Below are 18,733 nucleotides of genomic sequence, written 5' to 3'. Positions count from 1 at the left end.
TTAAGGAACCTGCCCAAGGGCACAGCTCAAAGTCAATGGCAGAGCTGGACTCAGAGGCCATGTCTGGCTGCTGCTAAGGCCCAGGCTCTCCACCACTGCACCCCTGCGTCCCCCTATGTACTCGCCCCAGCCAGAGCCACACCCAGCTCTTCCATCCTGTCTCAGGGTGAATCCCACAGCAGCCAGATCCCAGACTCAGACCCTGCCCAGAACACTGCCTCAGCCTCCTCTGTAGCCATCCCCCCCCCTCACCTGGAGTCCCCAGATAATGTGGGACCCCAGAACCCTCACATGCCAGAGTTGACGGTTCTCTGGTCCCTTTGTTGGCCAGAAGAGGGGGTGGGACAGTCCTGAGGGCTGCAGCACATGGGGGGTGGGGGGCTGGGCTCCCAGCACAGTGTTCTTCCTAGAGCCCCATCCACGGGGCTCAGCCACTTCTGCTTTCAGCCCCCCTCACAGTCTCCCAGGTGACCTTCTGCAGTAACCCCAGGAGGGACCACGAGCTGGCTCTGCCTGTCTGCTTTTCCCAGGAACAGCCCTTTAATCTTGGCCGTGGGCAGTTTCCTGGGGCAGAAACTGCAAATGCCCACAGACAGCTGGATGTCACAGCAGCTGCCAGGGCTCCCTGGAGAGGCCCAGGTCTCATCAGGTGAGGCTGCAGCGACGTTGCTTGTGGGGAATCTGGAGTACCCAGAAAACTGGCCCCTCCGAAGCATGCTGGCCACCAGCCTGGAAGGGGCAGGACAGGAGCGTCTGGCCACCTTGGAGGCTGCTTCTGCCTTCCCCCATGCCCCTGTCATCAGAGGAGCTGGGGATGGGGTGAACTGGACCCAGCAGGTTGAGCCATACTCCCCCCAACCCCAAGGCCCCCATGGATGCTAACAGCCGCAGCCAAGTGGCCATAACAGAGGTACCAGCTTCCCTTCCACCTACTTGGCTCCTAGGGCCGGGGCACCAGCCTCAAGGCCCACAGCCTGGGCAGGGGTTCCCACTCTGCCTCTGCCCCACTGGGCACCCCTGGATGAACCCCTTCACTACTCTGGGCCTCAGTTTCCCTATCCAGAGAGGTAACTCTATTCATCCTGGTTCCAATACCTTAAGGTTCCAAACCCAGCAGCCCCCCAGTCTCCTCTGCCACACCCCCACCCCAGCGCGTGCCGTTCTTGTGGCCCAGAGCCCTGGGGCAGGGCCATTGGGGATGAGCCAGCTCAGGAAGGAGAGCTCGGTCAGCCTTGACTCAGTTTAGCCAGGAGCAGGGAAGGAGTCTCAGACCAAATACTGTGTGGGTGGGCAAGGTGACCACAGGACAGGCCGGCCACAGGCCCAAACCTACATTCAGAGGGAACCCCAGGGTGACTGAGACTGAGTCAGGCTGGGGGAGAAGGGTTTCTGCACCCCAAGGACTCCTTTCTCCATATAAAGATGCTGCAATTGGGCCCGGAGCCTCAGTCCACTGGCCAGGGCTGCAGGATGACTTTCATGGGTCTCTTCTTCCGAAAAAAAATATTAAAAATTATATTTTATGACTGCATTGGTATAAAAACTAACAGAATCCGGCTGGATTCACTTTTATCTAATCATTGTCTTTCACTCTTTTCTTCTGATTTTAAAAGACATCAAAATCAGAGCTTATCCCGGGCCCCTAAAAGGACTGCAGGCCCTGGGCCCGCTGTACCTGGTGGGGAAGCCCCCTCATACCATCAGAGCCCAGTTCTGCTTCTCTCCTGCTCCCCCAGGCTGGCTCCCCCAGAGGGTCTTTGTACCCACAAAAGCATTCCCCCTGCTCCCCTGTTGTTCACTCAGCAACCCGGGGCTTCCAGGCTGGGAATAGGAAGCAGGGACTGAAATGAGAGCAGAAAGAGGGACGGGCGCACATCCATTTAACCAGAAATCCAGCAGGGGCTCAGGGCCATTTTTTTTAATAGAAATGGCACAGAACTTGGGGAGGGGTGCCTGCCACAGAGCCCAGTCACCAGCCGTGGGACAAATCACTCCACCTCCCTCAGCCTCAACGGGCCCTTGTCAGCCTGGCCCCGCCTACTGGCTGCAAGTGTACTGAGTACTGAGCCCATGTGAGGCTTGAATGAAACACATTATCTCATTATATCTCTCAAGGACCCTGTGAGCAAGGCTCTATTATTACCGTCCCCATTTCACAGATGAGGAAAGCGAGGCCCAGAGACGTAAATAACTTGGCTGAATAAGCTGCAGGACCTGGACAATGATCCAGGACTCAGCTGCCAAATGCCAGGTCCAGAGCTGACACAAAAGCCCCTTGCAGGCTGGTCTACAAACGCTGTCCTACAGGAGGAGGCTGTTCTCCTTCAGATGCCCCCCAAATGCCACCAGGAAGCCAGTTCTCAGCTCAACTGCAGGAAGGGGCATGGCACCCATCCTTTCCTGGCTCTGGCAAGCTCTGCCAGCCTGGCCAGGAAGGCTGGGCCACAGCTGCCACCCAGATGGGCAGGAAATTCAATTTCCCACCTCTGCTGCCAGGCCGACTTGCCCCAGACACACAGATGCTGGGCCATTGTCCACCCCTCCCGTGACCTAAAAGCCAGAGGCCACGGTGGCCCAGTGACCCCAGAAGCCCAGCTTTAGGATGTGAGGCACCTCTACCCTCTGACATGAGGAGATGGCCCCAAGACCAACGCCTGACAGGTGAAGAAACAGGACCAGGTAGCCCCTCAGCCTGGGCCCATGGAAATAAGGCTTCACTGAAAATAAATCAGATGTGGAGCAAAGGACGACAGCCCGTGAGAATACAGCCCGCCCCGGGCATCCTCTGCTCACCCAGAACCTACCGACAGTGGCACTGAGCGCCGCCCAGGGTTCCAGGCCTTTTTTATGTCCCACTCACACATCTTAGCTGAGGAGCCTGAGGCTCAGAGTGGACAAGGAACGTCCCAGCTCATCCTGCTGGTGAGCGATAGGATCAAGTCCAGGGGCTAAAGGCCAGGACTCTGGGTTCAGATCTCAGCTCTGCCCACTTGCCAGCTGTGTGACCTTGGGCAAGTCACTTCACCTCTCTGTGCCTCGTTTTCCCCAGCTATAAAGGGGATCACCGCCCAAAGCGTTGTGAGGATTACATGTGAGCACGTGAACCCTGCTTACAGCTGGCCTGGCACTTGGCAACTTCACAGAAGTGTTAGCTTGTTTTCATTACCAGGCGCTAAGCCCATGGCTTTCCACGCCCACCCAGCCTCACTCAAGAGGCCAGCCACGCTCTGCACTCCCTATAGGGAAAGTCTGAGCACACTCACACCTCCTTAGAACCTCTCACCACCCCGCAGGACAAAGCCCAGACTCGGTCCAGCTCCCGAGGCCAGGCCAGGAGTGACCCAGGGCAGGTAGCAGCCACCTTGGCACCCTTCTCCCCACCCTCTCTGTGTCTCACTCGCTGCCTCACTTCTCTTGCCACTGGGGGATGTGCACATGCTGTTCCCTTTGCCTGAACACGCATCCCCAGCTTGTCATCTGACTGACTGTTTCTGGATTCAGCTGGACATCACTTCCTCCAAGGAGCCTTCCCGAACCCCCAGCGTTGGGTTAGGCTCCTTCCCTGGGCACCCACAGCCCCCGAGGATGCCACTTCCAAATACCTGGCACACTGAGTATTCTCAGTGACCCCACCAGCAACACAAAGGCAGATGCCAAGTTCTTGCCTGCCATTGTGTCCCTAACACAGGGCCTGGCCTGGAGCACAGGGCCTGGTCACCCAGTCACCACGAGTTGGAGGAATGGCTAATGGAATAAATGAATGAAGGCTGAGGGCACCCCAAGCCTGGGAGGATCCCAACCCTGAGATGGTGCCGTCACCCCAGGGCCAGACCCTCCTCACTGGGCCTTCTCCACCTAGGGCTCGCCTCCTTGGGGAGCCCCAGGGCCATCCCACCCAGATCAGACAAGCACATTCTCGATTCTCTGCACTTCCCCAGAAGCCCAGCACCTGTCTCTCCAGCTGAGGCTGCAGCAAACCCTCCGAGCCCAATCTGTCCCAGCTCAGCGTGCCAAGAAGCTGTGCCCACAACGTCCGAGCAGTTCCCAGTGCCCGGGATCCAGGCCTGGAACTTAGACATCAGGGGACTCACAGCCAAGGCCACATACCGCGCGCAGAAGAATCCTGGCTCCCTGTCTGTGAGGGGGACTGTCGCCCCTCGTTTGCTAAGCACTCATGATGGGTCAGACCCTGTGCTAAGCATTATGTGTCTGATGTCACTGAGCCCTCACAGCTGCCTAATGAAGAAAGTGGCATGGTTAGCCCCATTTCACAGTTGGGGAAACTGAAGGTCAATCATTTGAGCAAAGCACACAGATGGTAAGTGATGGAGACAAGACAGGCGCTTGAGTCTCAGGATGACAATGCCCAAACTTGTCCTTGGGGCAGGTAGTCTCCAGGATGGTCCCAATGACTCCTGCCTCCTAGTAGTTACAGACTGGTGTAGCCGCCTCCATCCTCATGTACCAGGACTGGTCTGTGACCAATTGAACATAACTGGCAGAAGTGATGGCATCTCACTTCCAAGACTGCAGCTGGTTGTAAAGACTCATATTCTCTCTCTCTCTCTCTCTCTCTCTCTCTCTCTCTCTCTCTCGGCTCCCTTGCAGTCACGAGAAGCCCACATGGTGAGGAAGTGAGGCCTCCTGCCAGCAGCCACGTGAATGAGCTTAGAGTGGCCCCCTCGCCCCAGTCAGGCCTTCCGATCACGCAGCCCCAGCCAACATACAACCTGTAATCCCATGAGACACTGAGCCAGAACCACCCAGCCGAGCCACTCCCAGAATCCTAACGCTCCAGAACTGAGGGATAATAAATGCCTATTGCTTCAATAATAGCAAATGCTTAGCGTTTGGGGGCAATTTGTGACACGGCAAGAGGCAATGCATACACCATCTCCCTTTGCCCTCCATTGTCCCCAGTGCGGGACCCACGTGACGTAAACTCCACAGTGGCCAGCTACCTGGTAGAGTTCTTTCATCTCTGCTCAGAGATGGGCAAAGGGTGGGGCGGGGCAGGTGGTGACAGGGGTACACTCACGTCCAACCTCCAGGAGGATTTCCGCAGAGGCGTCACCCAACTCATTGACAGCTTGGCACGTGTAGATGCCAGCATCCCTCTCCTGAGTGGCTGGGATCCTCAGTGTCCCAGAGCTGGAGGCCTCAGGGGCCAGAATCATTTCAAGACCTCCTGGATCAAAGATAAGAGACATCAGGCAGGTGCCCATGGTCGCCATGGGAAGCTCGGGGCTCAGGCTGCCTCCTGACCCTGGGCTCCTGCAACTCACAAGGCTGGAGCCTGGCGGTGGTGCGGGAAGGTTCCTGGGGGCAGTGGGGGAAAACAGCTCTGGAGATGGCTGGTGGGAATGGTTGCACAACAATGTGAATGTACCTAATATCACTGAACTGTGCACCTAAAAATAGTTCAGACGGTAAATTTTATGTTATGTGCATTTTATCACAAGTAAAAAAATTAAACTAAAATTTAAAAAGGAGTTCAGAATCAGGGGAGTCAGTCACAGAATATTTTTATTTTTTCAAACTGAAACTCTGCCCCCATGAAACACGAATGCCCCCTTCCTCTCCCCCAGCCCCTGCACCCACCATTCTCCTTCCTGTCTCTATGAATTTGCACATTCTAGGTATTTCCTACGGGTGGAATCGTATAGTATTTGTCCTCCTGTGTCTGGCTTATTTCACTTAGCGTCATGTTTTCAAAGTTCATCCATGTTGTATCAGAATTTCATTCCTTTTTTTCAAATTAAGAATTTATTGTGATAAAAAACATATAACAACATTTACCATCCTAACCACTTTTAAGTGTACAGTTCAGTGGTGTTAAGTATATTCACATTTCGTACAACTTAAATTGCATTCTTTTCCAAGGGTAAATAATATTCTATTGTGAGGTACCTATTATAAAAAGGGGTTCAGGGCTGGGCTAGTAGGGTTCTCAGCCACAAGATGCAGTGACACAAGCACTGAATAAGGGGTCCCAAGACTTCTGCCGCCCACTAGCTTGTGTCCTTGGACAAAATACTCAAACTTGGAGCTAATACTGCCTGCTAGCATTCTGAGTTAATACCTGCCTTTCTCAAAGTCAAGGTGAGGCTCTGAAAAGATCGCAGACAGGTATTGCAAAAGATGGAGTACATCTAGGTGGGAGGGAGCCATAGTGGTGACCCTGGCTGATACATGACAAGGAGCCCCGCATTCTGCTCCTAGAAAAACTTGGGCGACAGCCCCAGCACCCACGTCCACCGGTGTGGGCGCAAGAACAACTCTGGCCAATCAAACTCCACCTCGGTGATCAGCACAGAGAAAACACTCTATATTTGTTAACTCAAACGCACCTCAGGGGCGGCCGGATGGCTCAGTTGGTTAGAGCAAGAGCTCTCAACAACAAGGTTGCTGGTTCGATTCCCGCAGGGGATGGTGGGCTGCGCCCCCTGCCCCTTACAGCTAAGATTGAAAACAGCGACTGGACTTGGAGCTGAGCTGCGCCCTCCACAACTAGACTGAAGGACAATGACTTGGAGCTGATGGGCCCTGGAGAAACACACTGTCCCCCAGTATTCCCCATAAAAAAAAGTAAAAATGTAAGAATGGGTGAAATATTCATGTATTAAGGACAAAAAGCGCCTCTGGACAACCCTATTGCTAATTAGTCCCGATTCTCAGGTAATCACATCACTGCGTTCAGCACCACTAAGAACGCGGAGCCCAGCCCGTGTGCCGGGCTCGTTCTAGACACCGCACCTATGTGGACTCAGTTAATTCTCACTCAACCAACTTTGATTTTCCCCATTTTCCAGATAAGGAAGCCGGCTCAGAGATGCCAGCTCACTTGCCCAAGGTCACCCAGGGGAGCCGGTTTTCAATCCTGCTCCTAACTCCTGAGCCGTCCTGCATCAGCTGTGTGGACTCGGGTGGGGGAGAAGGGGTGCTGCTGAAGTGGGCCATTTCTCCGACACCCCATTCAGAGTGTGCGTCCAGTAACCATTCTGGGAAGCCGACCCTCCAGGCCCCAGCGGGACAGTTCCCCAGGCCCCTCTGCACGCACATACCTCTATACCAGATGACCCGGGGCGGGGGCACCCCCGACACCTCACACACCAGCACGGCCTCCTCCCCGACGGCAGCGAGCACCACGGCACTGACGGCGGAGACCGACGGTGGGTCTGTGTGGGGAACAGGTGGGGAACTTGGGACCAACCCACAGACTCCCTAGGATGAGAAAGTGGCTTTCCACAGCTGGAGACGGGGGCAGGGAGGATACAGGTGGAGCTGAGTACCCCGCTCCTCCTATCCCCCACCAATCGGGGACAGTCACCCAGAAAGATCTGGCCACAGCTGGTTTTTAAGAAACTTCCCATCCAGTCACTCCTGGAACTAAAGCTTCCTTATTGTTCCGCATTGAACTTGCCATAAAAATGGAAACCGGACAAGGTCCTGAAATGCCCTACGTGGGCTGCCCGCCCCTCCCCTGCCCCTCCCTCCACCCCACTCCTCCACGAGGCCTCCTGGCAGTCCCTTGAGCACCCCAGGCTCATTCCGGCCCCAGGGCCATTGTCTCACCGGTCCCTCTCTCTGCCTGTAGTGCTGTCCCATTCCCGTCTGTCACGGAGGCCTTGGCTGGCCCTGTGTATGGCAGCCACTGCCCTCTCGCCCCTCCTGAACATTACCCATCATACCACCCTCGCCATCCAAACGTGCTTCATTAGTCTGCTTGCATGTTTGTTTTGTGCCTCCCACTGGAATATAAGCCCCACCTGGACAGGCAGCATGCAATCGCTGCTGCGTCCCCAACACCTGGCCCATAGCAGACGCTCAGTTAGTATTTGTGGATGGGAGAGAGGGAGGGAGGTCCCTCTCCTGAGATGCCTGTGGCCCGAGTACCTGTATAGTAGAGGGTGACCGTCTCCTCGTCTGTGCCGACCTCATTAGCAGCCTGGCAGCTGTAATTCCCAGTATCCTCTGGGGCCACTTCCTGAATGACCAGGGTTCCCTGGGCGTCCACATGGATTCTGCAGTCGTGCCATAAAACAATACATTCAACAACAAGGGGCTGGTTGGGTCGGGGCACACAAGGGTAGCTCCAGTCATCAGTAATAACAAATGAATTAACAGCACCACTAGTGACCACCATCCTACACTGACTGCTTGCTCTGTGCTGGGCTGTGTGCTCAGCACTTTGCATGGTCTTTTCTCATTCATGAGGCTCAGACAAAAGCAAGGTGACTTGCCGAAGGTCACATGGCCTGAATGGCAGAGGCGGGATTCAACCACAGGTCTGCTGGATTCTGTAGCTGTAGCTCCTGACCCCAGAGCCACACTGTGGTAGCATTACATTTCCAAAGTGACCGCACTCCTGAGTCTCACATGATCCCAGGAGGAAGGCGGGGCACGTGCTACTTCCCCACTGACGGGTAAGAAGACCCAGGCAGGGAGCCGTCCCCTGGGCGTTCTTGTCCACTAGCTCCCCGTCCCAGAGCCCCAAGCCCTGGGCCCCTCACCTGTCGTCCTCTTGCACAGCATGACCGTCACGGCTCCAGGAGATGCGGGGTGCAGGGTACCCAGAGGCTGAGCAGCTGACCCTCACTTCCATGCCTTGGGAGAAGCGTTGGGACCTGGTGTGGATGCTGACCTGAGGGGCCTCTGTAGTTCAAACAATGGACAGGCAAAGAGCCTGTCAGAGCAGCCGTGCGCCCCAGGCCCCCAGTCTTGGACCCCCATCCCCTCCCATAGCCACAGATGCCAGAGACATAGAAACCAAAGGCCCTGAAGAGGCTGAATCCCCAGAAGGGGCTTCCTTGGGGGTTGGGTTGACCAGGCGGCTGCTCAGCCACATCCCCAGAGCACATGGGGAGCTGATTCCCCAAAGCCCCCAGTGGGAGCCTCAAGTTCCCTGGAGTTCAGCTCTGGGCTGAGCACCTCAGAGAGGCGTAGGGAGATGTCAGGCAGATGCCAGGGGCCATGACTGTGAGGGGACCCCAAGGCCTGCACAAGTATTGGCCCCAAACTTAGGTTCCGTCCTGGCCCTCAGAAAGCTCACAGTACAACAGACTTGTAAGGCTCAGACAGACCTTATGGGCCACCTCATCTAGAAACAGTAAACGTGCCCCTTCCATCCCAGTGGCCTAGATATGGCCTCAGAATCCTTCTCAACACACCCCAGGCAGCCAGTCAGGGGAGAACACTTGTCTCAATACACTCACTTTTACACTTGGGGCCATAGCAGCTCGGGGGGTACATCTGTCTAAATCCTGGTGGACCTGAGGCCACGTCTAGGTCCTCAAACTCCCAGGTGGGTCTCTTCCCACTGTCAGATGGAGGCATTCCCATCTGGTCATTGCTGCCCAACCCCTGACAAGCACATCTGATGTCTGGGCTTTTGGAAGTTTCCAGTACTCCATCCCTGTCCTACGTAATGGCAGGGGGTAGACAATGGAGGTGCTCAATGGCACAGGAAAAGGACAGGACACAATGAAATGGGCTTGGCCTACAGCAGTAGAAATTTAGGTTAGCTATGAGGATGGACTTCCCAACAGTGAGAACCACTGGACTCAGGCCAGCAAGCTATAGACTCCTCTTTCTCTGAAGGTTCAGAAACACTGCAAGGGCTGATGCTGCCTGGCAGAGGTGATGCCAGACATCAGGGGGATGGATCGATGGGCTTTGGGGGTAAACACCAAGTAGTACATGGAATTGGGGGGACAGCAGTGGCAGGAAGTACCTCACCTTGCACCAGGAGCCAGACGGACGCCCTTGTGACCCCGTTGGCATTGCTGGCCATGCATTGGTACCGCCCGCCGTCACTGGGGACGATGTCTCTGACCTCCAGGGACAGGTCGGCCAGCTGCGCGACTCTGCCTGTCGAGGCCGATAGGACTCGCCAGTCCCGCACCCACGTCAGGTTGTAGGGGGCCTCTCCCAGGACCTGGCAGGATAGGACAGCGGTCTCCCCCGGCGACACGGTCACGTTGGGGGCAGGAATCAGCTGCGGCGGGGGGTCTGCGGGGACATGAGCACAGGAGGCGCTGAGGGGGTGTCACGGGAGAGGGCCCCATCCTATAGACCTGGTGGTGTCTAGATGCCAGAACCCAGCAGTGGGTCCCTCAGGACACTTTGGCCAGCAGAGCGGTTAACCAGCTCACCATCCCAGAACGGTGCCACCTGGGGCCATTCTCCCACCGCCATCACATACAGCTGCCAACGACTGTGTGCGGTCTGCGTACTTTGCACACAACAGCCAACTGCAGTATTTAACAAGAGCTACATCACTCTTCACACCCTTTGAGCCCATATTTCCACCCTGGGGAATAAAGCCCAGATTTTAAAATAACCCTCAAGAGGGAAAGAGTAAAGAGTACAGAGCTATTCTCTGCACAAACAACAGGCCTCTTATAACTTCCAAATGGAGAACTAGGGCCTCTGCCCCAAAAGAGGGAAAAGCAAAGAAAACTGCAATCTCGACCAGAAAAAGCCACAAGAAGTGACAAGATCAGAGACGGTCTAACCAGGGACGTGGGCCTGAAAACCCGCAGGGGGAAAGCTGGAGCCACAGAGGCTGCACGTGCCCGTGGCTGTGACACGCAGGCACATGCGTGCTCAAGAAGAGCATCTGACCTCCGCGGCCTCTGAGGACAACACAGAAACCAACTGGAAATGCCACTCTGGGGCAAATGGGGAAATGTGACTGTGGACAAAATTAAATAGCACTAAGGCATCGCTCCGTTTTATTAGGTGTGATCATAGATCTTTTGTTATACAGGAAAATCTACTTTTTAAAATTGAGATAAATTTCACTAACAATTGTCACCCCAATAAATTAAAAAAATATTGAGAAAAATCCTGAAATATATTTATCTCTTTAAATACATTTACCCCAATGTACCCCAATATGCCAGCATATGCCAGCATGCATATTGGGGTAGCGGTGTGTTGGGGGGAGACCTGTAGTCGAAGCTGATTGTGGTACATTAGACGATGACAGGATTTGGACTCTGAAGCTCTGAGTTTGAGTTTAAAAGAGTTTAGCCCAAAACTTTTGAGTTTAAAAGAGTTTAGCCCAAAAGTGAAAAAGAAGAGACGGTAAATGATTGGCAACTGTTATGTCTAAGGAATGGACGGACACGTTTCCTCACACTGTACTACTTCTCTGTGGTTTATAAAAAGTAAGCTTTTGTTCATTCATGCCATAAGCCTATTTGCTGACATGCTCTATTGTCAGATGATAAAAAATCAGGTTGCTATATGTTTGTATAGCCTCCTCCCATTTTTGTTAAAAACGCACACAGAGAAAAGGGTCTGAGAGGAAGTAAAGAAATCAAAGAGCCCTCGCGGTCATCTTCACGGTGGAGGGAGTAAGGTCTCTCTATCGTCTTTGCTTGTTCGTGTGTCCCAGTCTGCCGACGGGAAGCATTGTGCTTTTGTGTACGATTAGAGAATGCAGAGAGCCTAATCTTCACGTGCTTGCTGGGCTTCTTTTCTTCTCTTCAAGACAGAGGAGTTTCAGAGTTTAAAAAAGAAAGCCAATTTCATTTTGAGACAGTCGGTAGCATTTCCGACCTTCTTGAGCTGGATGGTGGAGGCATGAGGGATTGGGACTGCGAGATGGACAGTGGCCCCTGGAAGGGCCTGGGGGCTGGTCAAGCTCTGAAGGCCAGGCCGAGACGCCAGGAGTGGGGCCAAGGCTGGGAGGGGCAGCATGGTGGCCTGAGTCAAGGTTCTCAACCTGCCTCCAGCGGAGACCCACAGGCCATCCTGGGTGAGACAGCCCAAACGGGGGGCCAGCAGGCAGGTGGCGGCGTGGGCAGCCAGACTCTGGATGATGGACAGTTTCCAGCCCTGCTGGCTGGCATGGTCCCCCACAGAAGGAGATACCCTGGGAGGAAATCCTAGAGGGAAAAGTCAGGAAGGGGGTCAGACCTGTGACGACAATCTGGGATTCTGCTCGTCCGGTCCCAGCCCTGCTGACCGCTGTGCACTCGTACGTGCCTTCCTCAGCCTTGGAGGCCTGTGGGATTTCCCAGCTGCTGTTTCCTGACTCCCTGTCAACACATAACAGTTGGAGATACACAATCACACTGACCCCACTCAGGGTCCCCCAGCCTCATCGGGCCCTCAGGGGGCTCACTGTCCCGAATCCTGCCCAGAGGGGAGGCCCCAAATCCTCTTGGAGTCTTGGTAAGAAGAGGCAGGCAGCCAAGGACATGCAATTCCATGTTATGCTGTGTGACTCTGAGCAAGTTCCTTCACCTCTCTGAGCTCTGGACTTATGAACCCATCCATTAAGGAGGAGGATCTCAGAGGGTCTTGCCTGCCATGACTCCCTGCACAGGTTGAGTTTTTTGGAAACTAAGGAAGGCTCACAGCTCCGTCACAGGTGCTTACCCAGCAGTGGTGGGAGCCTATGGGGACCACCCTTCCCTATCCCTGGCCGCACTGGGAGGTGCCCAGGCTGGGCTGCCCTGGAAGACAGTATAACCGAGACCAAGGTCTCTCTTCTGCCACGTACTCCCCTCACATCCCTCCAGGGCATCAGGACCCCAAGAGCCCTGTGGCTGGGGACAAAGGCCGGCCATCAGCCACTCACTGAAAGTGCCTCTCCTCGCCCAGCTTGGCTCCTTTCCGCCGCAGCTGTAGCCGGAAGGGGAGGGCGCTGTGCACAGAGCAGGAGATGAGCAGGGGCTGGTGCAGGTAGCCATGGATCCTGGGGGGCATGCTGACAAGGGGGGCACCTGGAGGCAAGGACCAGCATTCAGGAGCCTGCCCTGTCGCCCCCACAGCCTGCCCTAGCCACACCCAGCAACACAGAGACCCATAGGGATGAGCCAGGAGCCAGAAGGCCAGATTCAACCCCTTGCTCCACCGTCGCTGGTCACTGAGAGCAGGTGGCGTCACTTCTCCAAGCCTCAGTTTCCACCTCTGTAAAGTGGGGTTAATCGCAGTACTGACTTCATTGTGTTGTCGTGAGGAGCTGATGAGAGGTGGTGCTGTGGAAAGCATGTGGCATGCGAACAGGGCATGGCAAGCCCATCAATTAAAGCTCGTGTTCTCTTTACGGTTTGTGTGAAGACTGCCCCCATGGTCCAGTCTGTGCCACCATTTTAGCAATTGTATCAGAGAAGTTGGACCAGTCCTGAAATCTGATGAAATGCTCCCCAGACTGGGCTTGCCGGGGGTGGGGGTGGGTCTGCTTGGAGGGTCAGTTCTACCCAAAGATGTTGGAGGGAAGCCTTTTTTACTTAAAAATAAGCATAGTTGGAGCATGGCTGTCATCAGTGTAAAATTCACACGAATTTTTGAGATAAAATAAGAGACTTCAATGAAATCTCACAGCTTGTGATGAGCCCCTTGGGGCCTCCATCAGATGACACTGCCCCTCCCTCTCCTGACCCTGGTCTTTGGGTGACACATTCTCTCCTTGGCTATAGGAGTTACTTCAATGGAAATGTCTGAGAACTGCCCCCCAGGGTCAGTGGCAGCACGTCAGTGTCTCGCTGGGTGATCGTGGGAGTGTCCTCAGCCCTGTATTGCCCTCTCCCTCATCCCCACCAGAGATTCTCTGAGGGTGAGACAACGTGCCAGACCTCCTCTGAGCACAGAGCTGAGGGTGGGAGGGTGGCGGGTGACATCATGCTATAGGCTTCCCGCCACCTCCCAGGGGACAGGGATGTTGGACCATCCAATCACGTCCTCAGCTGTGTGCAAAGCAGCCACCACTCACTCTCCCACACACTAAAAGCCTTTGCAAGGCCCGCTCAGGCTCTCTTCCATGAGCTGAAAGGGCCCTGGGACCCCAGGCCCAGCCCTCACCGCCCCCCATGTCTCCAAACCTAGAGCCTCCTGTTCTCAGCCAAGCTCCCAGCTTCCCGAACCTGGAAGGTGGGAGAGGAAGCAAAAACCCAATACACCCCTCCCCCACTCCACACATACACTTTAATCGAGAGCTGAGATGGAGACCAAAAGCCAGAGCTACACTCCAAACTCTTGGATCCATCTGAACGCACAGGGGAGAGAGAAAGAGGCTGTTATTCCCCTGAGGAAATTCTTTCCTGAAAATTCCTCTCAAAGCTGGAAAGGCCAACAAGGGGGGACCATGGCGATGGGGGAGTGGAGGGCAGGAGGCTGGAAAGAAGGGTTCTCAAGTCCTTCTTTGGCACCTCGGTGCCATCCTTGCACCCCGACTGAAGTGGACAGTATCGTCTGCCCCTTGCTGAGATCCCCATGTCAGTGACATCCACCTCTGTGAGCTCCTCCCAGGCCACCACCATGGCAAAGGGGGGAGGGAGCAGGAGGAGAGAATGGAGCCCAACCACCAGTGAACTCAGACACCCCTGCTAGGACCAGAGGCAGAGCTGGAAAGCCAGAGACTCCGCCCTCCCCTCTGGGAGCTTCTGGCCTGGACGTGAGACTTCAGGGACACACGAGAAACCAGCAAAAAGCCACCACATGTGGGAACCAAAGATGGGACGACAAAATAACCTGTGCCCACATGGCATAACAGTAACAGTAGCTGCCACCTGTGGAGGGCCCTGGTCCATAATTCCTACACCCAGGGCATAGCCTGGGAGCTGTCTTAGTATGCGCAAAGCAACCTGGTGAGGTGGGTGGCCTCAGTTTCTTCACCTATAAAATGGGGACTCACCTCAGAACTGCTATAAGCATTCAGTTAGCTAAGGCATGGCAAGTGCTTGGCCCAGGACTGTCCCATGGGGAGCGATGGCGAGATTAGTATCACCATGATTATAATTATGATGCTGATTATGATAACGGAAGACCATACCCATACCCGCTGCCTGCCCGCTGCTGTGTCTACAGTGCCTAGCACTATGACTGACACAAAATAAATGTTGGATGAACAGGTGGATGGATATTTAGATAGGTGGGTGGGTGGATGGGGGGGGTGGATAAATGGATAGATGGATAGATGGGTGGATGGATGGATGGATGGATGGATGGATGATGGACGGATGGATGGATGGAGGATGGATGGATGGATGGATGGATGGATGGATGATGGATGGATGGATGGATGGATGGGTGAATTGGGGGGTGGATGGATGGGTGAATAAATGGATGGATGCATGAGTAGGTGGATGGATGGATGGATCGATGACTTTGTACTAAATCTTTGAGCTGAGGGCTACATCTGAAGCATCTCAATACTTAGCATAATACCTTGCAGAGCTTGCTGCCCACAGAAGTTTAATGAAAAACATTCCTAATCTAATCTACTCGAATCTAATCTGGAAGGCTTCCTGGCAGAAATGGGTCTCCAAGTGAGCTAGAAATCTGGGGATCGTACGAGCCAATCACTCACCTGGGGCCACCCCACTATAGGCAACTCCAGAGACACGGAGGAGGGGGTTCCCCTCATGGTCCTTGCCCTTCACCTTGAGGTAGAAGCGCTCCTGGGGGGCATGGAAGGGCGGTCCGCTCCACAGCTGATGGGTGGATCCGTTGGAGAGGGGCTGCGTGGGCAGAGTCAGGAGGGGCCGCCCTGAGCTGTGTGAGAGCTCCACCGATTCCACGCGGCCAGGGGCCTGCAGGCCCGTGGAGTTGATCACCAGGGAGATGGGCACCCCTGCAGACGGAAGGGCGAGGAAGGAGATACTGGTGTCAGTGCCCAGCATCCGCGCTCCATGATCCTCCCCAAGAAGGGACCCTAGGACCACAGGTCAGGACCAGCCTGCTTGGCTCTCCTTCACCCACTCCAGCTCCCTCACCTTCTTTTCCCTGTGACAGTTAATGCTGGGGGTGGGATTAGGAAAGGGGATGGGGGAGCTTGTTACTGTCCATGGTCCTGAAACACCACTGTCCATCTAACCCACGGCTTCCCATGGGGCATCAGCTCCGTTCAGCAGCCTTGGACTCTCATGGAGTAGAACTGGGAAGAGGCACTCCCTCCACCCCCACCCATTAACTCTGGTGTGGGCCATCATCAGGCAGGCTGTGGGCTCGACCTACAGGCCCTAGTTAGGGAATTCTGACTCTCTGACTCCGCCCTCAGCCCCGCTCCCCGTGCTCAGCTTTTCTTTGGTTTTCTTTTCTATCTTGTTGGAAATGGACTTTTCACACTATCCCAGAGAACACAGAACTGGACTTGGGTTTCATAATTGTCTTAGTTAAATTGTGAAGTTCTGTCTGGTCTCTTCCTTTTCAGACAGTTATTAATGTTTTTTTCTCTCCGACATCATGAACTGGGGACCAATGGGTGTGATTGGTGTGATCCATAAAATGCCTTGACATTTTTGAAGAAACATGGAACACTCTGGAAAGGGCACATAAAAATCTAGAAGTCCAGATTCCTCTCAAAAATCAAGCGTGTCAATGCGGGGTCCCCACAATCAGCCAAAGGCCTGGTAGCGGCTCTCCCTGGGGTTCAGGCACCCACTGTCCAGTTAGCCACAGCCTCCTCCCCGCCCCCTCCCTGAAGCTCCTGGCACTGGGACCAGGTACCAAACACTATTTATCATTTGCAATTGCTTGATCTTTCTCTTAAAAAAAAACTGTCTTGGACTCACTTCTTTATCAAAAGCAGAAACCCAAGAGGGTCACTTGTGATGCCCTTCCCCTTTTCCATGTCACCAGGGGGACTAGCCCTGGTGATCATTTAGTTTTCAGCCCCCTGTCTAGCACTCCGTTAAGGATTTCTTTTCTCACCTGGCTTTAAAATAGGAACTGAATTTCCCCGCCTGTCCCCCTTCCTGCTACTGACAAAAACAAACACAAAATGAGTGAGCAGCTGCTCTTTTAAGATCCTGTCAGGGAAACCCACAAGCGCTGTGAAGAATGACAAACAGGAGAGGAGATACCGACTCGCCAAAAGCTCTAAGCGTCTGGCACGCACCATGTTTGGTCACTATTCAGCGGTCCAGCACTTGCCCGAGCTGCTCTAGGGCCCTCTCCACCTCTCTTCTGAGCTGGTCACAGCAAAACCCTCTGAATAGCCGCATGATGAGGGAACATATTTTGCAAACTATACGTTAGGACCTCTGACCTGGCCAGCAGATGGTATTTTCTGACCTGGAGCTCTGGCCGCCTGAGCCAGCGCCCCTGCCTGGTCCAGATGGAGCCGTCATGAGGCATGACAGCCACCTCCGGTCGGAAAACTGACCCTGTGCCTCCAGGGTCAACATGCCCCCAGGCTACCAACCCTCGTCAGCCTCTAGGGCATCGAAACGTCCACCAGGACATTCCTTTCTCAGAGTAAGACCCTGTTCTCCTGTTTCCGGAAGCTATCAACTCACTTGTACCTACTAGTTTATTGGACGAGACTGATGTTCGCTGGAAAACTGAAGAAGTGGGGTTATAGACAAACGAGTTTTGATAAAGAGAAAGGGGAAGGTGTGAACTCAGTAGTAACAAGGACAGCATAAGGTCCTGAAGGCCTTCGGAGGCAGGGATCCCTGTTCTAAAGGTAGTGGTCCCAGTGTCACCTGGGCTGAGACCAAGGGAGAGCGTGCTGGCTCTGGGGCTCAGTTCACTGTGCTGTGGGAGAATGGCTGCACCCACACTCACGGTTGGGTCCCCAGGGCTCCCACCATTTCCCAGAGGAGAGCCCGTCCCCCCAGAAGGCAGCTCCAGGAGCACGGTACCTTGCAGGGGCCACTCAATGGTGTGGTTGAGGTCCAGGGAGGGTTGAGTGGAGAAGCCGGCTCGGAAGTTGATGTTGCTCACTCCCGTGATCCTCACCGAGTGGCGGCCGCTGCTATAGACCTAGCACAGGCCCGGGCCCACATCACTGCGGCGTTCCACCCCAGTGTCCCAGGTCAGGACAGGAGGCGGCCAGCCTGACCCGGCCCCGTCAGAGCCTAGATTTTTCCCACTTTTGCAGATATGTGGGCCACTTACCTACTACTCCTTGGGGGCCCAGCCAGACGCTCCCCAAATGAAGTAAAAGAAGGCCCAGCTACAGCACTGTTCTGAGTAGGACTCGTGAGGCCATCCTGCCTTTCCAGCTCCACCCCCAACATTCGCAGGGCCTGTCTGTCCCCCATTCTCATCTAACCCCTGCTTTGCCTCCCCCACTGGCATTACAGATCTTGGCTCAATGAAGGGCAGGGAGCGATGCTGCCACTTCCCCCGTGGCACTGAGCACAGAGCCTGGCACCCTGTAGGTGCTCCCTCAGTGTGTGCCGATTAGTAGGAGCTCACGTCTTTCCAAAGCAGCGGCGTGTCCCGTCCCAGGACACTCTGTCGGAGTCCAGCCTGCCTCCAGCACCTTGCGTATCAGAGCAGGCCCCCCTCCCCCTGCCGGCTCTATCCCCATGAGCCCCCTGACCCCCCCAGGGTCATCCTTGCTTCTTTTTTACCTTCTTCATTGGACAGGGTTCTGAACCACAAGCTGGCTCGGTCACCCACCGCTGGACACTCAGATTGTTTCTCCAAGTCCTTTTTGAAAGTTCCCTAACTAACCCCAAACCATTGTACCTCCTCTTGCTCGTGCAAAGCAGCATACTTCCCCTCTGTTCTTGACCCTTTGCTTCTATTGCTATGCCCACACCACCACCCACGCGCCAGCCCTCGGCTCCCCAGGGCAGGCAGGAGGGAGATGGCATCTCAGCGACCAGAAACTGGCCTCCCCACTGCCCAGGAACCCAGGGCCCCCACCTTGATGGACCACAGCCCAGGATGCTCAGGCTTGAAGGCCACGACCTTAGCCGAGTCGGGGATGTTGAGAAGCACGTTGAGGCCCTCGTCCTTCTGCAGGATCCTCCCTGTGGAA

At 54.8% G+C, this 18,733-nt stretch overlaps 1 protein-coding gene across 2 annotated transcripts in view; it reads right to left on the bottom strand.

The window, feature by feature from the left end:
* The window catches only part of HMCN2 (hemicentin 2), a 136,589-nt gene that overhangs the window by 92,776 nt on the left and 25,080 nt on the right, over positions 1-18,733 (bottom strand). For both annotated transcript variants that reach the window (XM_074331183.1, XM_019728852.2), the window contains exons 6-15: positions 18,619-18,725; positions 17,604-17,724; positions 15,326-15,589; positions 12,596-12,740; positions 11,929-12,050; positions 9,739-10,011; positions 8,514-8,655; positions 7,897-8,024; positions 7,065-7,178; positions 5,039-5,188 (exon numbers count right to left, since the gene is read on the bottom strand). In XM_074331183.1, coding sequence (XP_074187284.1) covers positions 5,039-5,188; positions 7,065-7,178; positions 7,897-8,024; positions 8,514-8,655; positions 9,739-10,011; positions 11,929-12,050; positions 12,596-12,740; positions 15,326-15,589; positions 17,604-17,724; positions 18,619-18,725 — 1,566 coding nt within the window. The remainder of the gene's footprint in view (positions 1-5,038; positions 5,189-7,064; positions 7,179-7,896; positions 8,025-8,513; positions 8,656-9,738; positions 10,012-11,928; positions 12,051-12,595; positions 12,741-15,325; positions 15,590-17,603; positions 17,725-18,618; positions 18,726-18,733) is intronic.

Source organism: Rhinolophus sinicus, linkage group LG04 (assembly GCF_036562045.2).
Source record: "Rhinolophus sinicus isolate RSC01 linkage group LG04, ASM3656204v1, whole genome shotgun sequence".
Taxonomy (NCBI): Eukaryota; Metazoa; Chordata; class Mammalia; order Chiroptera; family Rhinolophidae; genus Rhinolophus; species Rhinolophus sinicus.
Note: the sequence above shows the minus strand (reverse complement) of the source record. Positions and strands in the feature narration are given on the sequence as shown.